Source organism: Vombatus ursinus, unplaced genomic scaffold (assembly GCF_900497805.2).
Source record: "Vombatus ursinus unplaced genomic scaffold, bare-nosed wombat genome assembly UNPS02014460.1, whole genome shotgun sequence".
Classification (NCBI taxonomy): domain Eukaryota; kingdom Metazoa; phylum Chordata; class Mammalia; order Diprotodontia; family Vombatidae; genus Vombatus; species Vombatus ursinus.
In genome coordinates this window covers 565,163-569,628 of record NW_020954238.1, presented here as the reverse complement: position 1 = coordinate 569,628, position 4,466 = coordinate 565,163, and the positions used below count along the sequence as shown (strand labels likewise).

Genomic DNA, 4,466 nt, shown 5'->3' with positions numbered 1-4,466 from the left:
TGATACTACTTATTCCAAAGAAATTAGAGAAAGAGTGAAAGGACCTATATATATAAATATATTTATAGATATTCTCTTTGGTGACAAATAATTGGAAACTGAGGTGATGAGCTTCAATTGGATAATGGCTGAACAAATTATGATCTGCAATCTTGAAATGAAGGGAATAATTTCAGAAGAACTTGCAAAGATCTGTGTAAAATAATGCAAAGTGAAGTAAGCATAAATAAGAGAATAACATATAATAACAGCATTTTAATGATAATCAGCTTTGAAAGATAATATTTCTAATTAATATAATGACAAATCACAATTCCAAAGGGCCTTTCATGAAACATGAAACATCTGCCTCCAGATAGAGAGGTAATGGACATAGGGTGGATGCAGATTGAAGCATATTTTCTTCTCTTTTCTTTTCTTTCATCTTTTCTTTCCTCCTTCCTTCCTTCCTCTCCTCCCCAAGTCCCTCTCTCCCCTTTCCTCCATCCCTTCCTTCCTTCTTTCCTTCCTTCCTTCTTTCCTTCCTTCCTTCCTTCCTACCTACCTTCCTTCCTTCTTTCCTCTTTTCCCTCCCTTTCTTCTCTCCTCCCTCTCTTCCTCCTTTCCTTCCTTCTTCCTTTTTTCTCTTTCTATCTTTGATAGCTAATGTGGTAATTTGTTTTAAGTGACTACACATATGTATAATAGGTCTTATTTTTTCACCTCAGTGGGTGGGGGAGGAAGAGTAACAGGGTATAGAATTAACAAATGAAAATTTAAAAATGATATATACATATATGTGATCACGTGTACCTATGTATGTATGTATGTATTCAACATAACCAAAAAGTAGCTGTCATATGACAACAAAATGTACCTCCTATATGCCCTCTATAATGTCAGGACCTGTTTGCTATTCCTTTAAAGATGTTATCATAGAAAATTAATGGCCAAGAAATACCTGCCTACCAAATGTCCCAAAGTCCTGGATCCTTCATCTTGGGAGATTTCTTTAGGGAAATAGTGGACATAAGAGAGAAAAAAAAAGATGTGGTATTAGGACTGTTTGCTTCCTTGGATGTCATTCCAGATGAGACAAGAGTAGAGCTGGAGGTGGTAGGCCATTCATTTTGCTTGCCTGATGCCTCGGAATGGAAGAAAATTGAAGTGATAAGATCAGGAGAGCCAGTGACCAGCTACGGTGAAAATGAGATGAAATGAGACTATTCAGAGGAGCAGAGAGACTAGCAGGCCAGGTCAGCAGACTTCACCATCCTCCTGTCCCTGGCCAGGGGAAATATACTGTTGTATACATCTCCGCCATTCACTTGCAATTTCTTCTTTCAGTCAGTTGGAGTGTGTGTGGAGGGCAATGGTAGCAGGAAAGATTATAGTCCCTGCCTCCACTGCCAGCAAAAGCAATAAACATGTTTGAAACAATGCCTCTTAAATTTCTGACTTTCTCTAATCTATGCTATATATGGCTATTTATAAAAATGAAATGGCAGTGGGAAAAATAGAAAAGTAGGATGAGACCACATCTCAGAAGACTTTAAAAATAAAAGATTAACATTTTCATTGGTGATTTCTGGTTTAGGTCAGATTGTACTGATGTATTCACTCACAGATGATCAATACATTACAGAAAAAAGGAAGTCAATATGAGGTTATTGGGAGCATTCATTTGCTTCCTTCAGCATCCATGTTTTTAATAGATGGAACTCCCAAGTGCAGAAACATCCTTTAGCGCTACAGGTATGCATCTCTCATATAACACTTAGAGACCTTTTCCTTGAGAGATATCCTGATTTGCTCTGAGCCACAAGCCAGTACATGACAGAGGCCATGTCTTATATAGCAATGATAAAAACAGAATGTCTTCTAATTTTTACCCAGAGTACGTCCTTAACAATCACTGACTGACAGATTGTTCCATTTCCCTTTGGCTCTCTAGGTCACTCACTGGAGCCTGAAAATGTGTAACATCACCATCATCATAACTGAATTTATCCTTATGGGATTTTCTGACACCCGAGAGCTGCAGATCTTATACTCTTTGCTTTTCTTCCTTTTTTATTCAGCAGGCTTGATGGGGAATCTCCTCATTGTCATCATCACCACCTTTGACAGGAGACTCCACACCCCCATGTATTTTTTCCTTAGGAATCTGTCCCTTGTGGATGCCTGCTTCTTATCAGTAACTGTTCCCCAGGCATCCATTAACTCCCTGGTGAACAACAGAGCTATCTCAGTTAATGGATGTGCAGCTCAGATATTCCTACTGATGTTCATGGCATATGTTGAGTTTACTTTGCTCACTGTCATGGCCCATGATCGTTATGTTGCCATATGCCACCCACTTCTCTATCCAGTGATCATGAGTCCCCAGGTCTGTTGGCAGATGACTTTAACATGCTTGTTCACTGGCCTTCTGTATGCAGGTTTCCATACCGGTTACACATTTCGCTTGTCCTTCTGCCAATCCAATGTGATCCACCAGTTCTTCTGTGATATCCCCTCTCTACTCAAGATCTCTTGCTCAGAGACATTCAGCAATACATTATCCTTACTTGGCTCTGCTGTGGTGATTGGGGTTGCCTGCTTTGCCTTCATGACTGCATCTTACATTAGCATATTTTCCACTGTGCTCCGATTTCCAGTGAAAGAAGACCAAAGAAAAGCCTTCTCTACTTGTGTGCCTCACATCGTTGTGGTTTCTTTGTTCCTTTTTTCAGGTTATTATGTCTACCTACAACCACCTTCAGATTCTGGGTCCCTTAAAGATATAATCCTTTCAATATTTTATTCCATAATACCTCCCTTTCTTAACCCCATTATATACAGTCTAAGGAATAAGCAGATAAAAGAGGCTGCAAGAATAGTAATGAAGAGAATACTTTTGTTAAGGAATAAAGCATAAAGTATAATTCTTTTTTTATATCAGGCAAAATTGATTGTGATTTATTATTTTTTATTTTTTAATGTGTTTTTATTAACTAATTTGGATTTATCAATAATCATTTCCATAAGCTTTGGAGTTTAAAATTTTTTCTACCTCTCCCTTACCTCTTCCCTTCCCAAGACAGCATGCAATCTGATATAGGCTATACATATACATTCCTATTAAACATATTTTCACATTAGCCATGTTATAAAGAAGGATTAGAACCAATAGAATGAATCACAAGAAGAAACAAAACAAAATAGAAGGAAAAAAATAGCAAATAGTATGCTTCGATCTGCATTCAAACTCCGTATTTCTTTCTGTATATATGGATAGAATTTTCCATCATGAGACTTTTGGAAATGTCTTAGACCCTTGCATTGCTGAGAAGGGCTAAGTCTATCAAAGTTAGTCATTGCACAACATGGCTGTTACCGTATACGATGTTCTCTGGTTCTGCTCACTTCATTCAGAATCAGTTCATGTAAGTCTTTCCAGGTTTTTCTGAAGGCCGCCTGCTCAACATTTCTTATAGCACAATAGTATCCAATTACATTCACATACCACAACTTGTTCAGTCATTCCCCAATTGGTGAGCAACCTCTCAATTTCCAATTCTTTGACACCACAAAAGAGATGTTATAAATAATTTTGTCCATGTGGGTCCTTTTCACATTTTTATGAGTTTTTTGCAATATAGCCCTAGAAATGCTATTACTGGGTCAAAGGGTATGCACATTTTTATAGCCCTTTGGGCATAGTTGCAAATTGCTCTCCACAATGGTTGGATCAGTTCACAACTCCACCAACAATGCATTAGTGTTCCAATTTTCCCACATCTTCTCCAACATTTATCATTTTCCTGTTTTGTCATGTTGGTCAATCTGATAGGTGTGATGTGGTACCTTAGAGGTGTTTTGATTTGCATTTCTCTAATCAATAGTGATTTAGAACTTTTTTGTCATGTGACTATAGATGGCTTTAATTTCCTCATTTGAGAACTACCTGTTCATATCAGTTGACCATTTATCAATTGGGGAATGACTTGTATTCTTATAAATTTGACTTAATTCTCTACAAATTTTAGAAATGAGGTCTTATCAGAGATACTGGTTGTAAATTTTTCCCCAGTTTTCTGCTTCCTTCCTAGTCTTCATTGCATTGACTTTGTTTGTGCAAAACCTTTTCAATTTAATGTAATCAAAAATATCCATTTTGCATTTCATAATGCTCTCTATCTCCTATTTGGTCATGAATTCTTCTGTTCTCCATAAATCTGATAGGTAAACTATTCCTTCCTCTCCCACTTTGCTTATAGTATCAGCCTTTATATCTAAATCATGAACCCATTTTGACTTCATTTTGGCATATGGTGTGAGATTTTGGTCTATGCCTAGTTTCTGCCATATTCTTTTCCAGTTTTCCTGGCAGTTTTTGGCAAATAGTGAGTTCTTATCCCAGAAGCTGGGGCCTTGGCTTTATCAAATAATAGATTGCTATAGTCATTGACTACAGTTTCTTGCATACCTAACCTATTGCACTG

The 4,466-nt window shown here is 37.3% G+C and overlaps 1 protein-coding gene across 1 annotated transcript; it reads left to right on the top strand.

Annotated features, from left to right (window-relative positions):
* Positions 1-336: 336 nt before the first annotated feature.
* Positions 337-2,899, top strand: LOC114042460 (olfactory receptor 14C36-like). The gene is made up of 2 exons (XM_027861151.1): positions 337-363; positions 1,934-2,899. Exons 1-2 carry the CDS (start codon positions 337-339, stop codon positions 2,897-2,899), a joined length of 993 nt encoding a protein of 330 aa, XP_027716952.1.
* Positions 2,900-4,466: the final 1,567 nt, after the last annotated feature.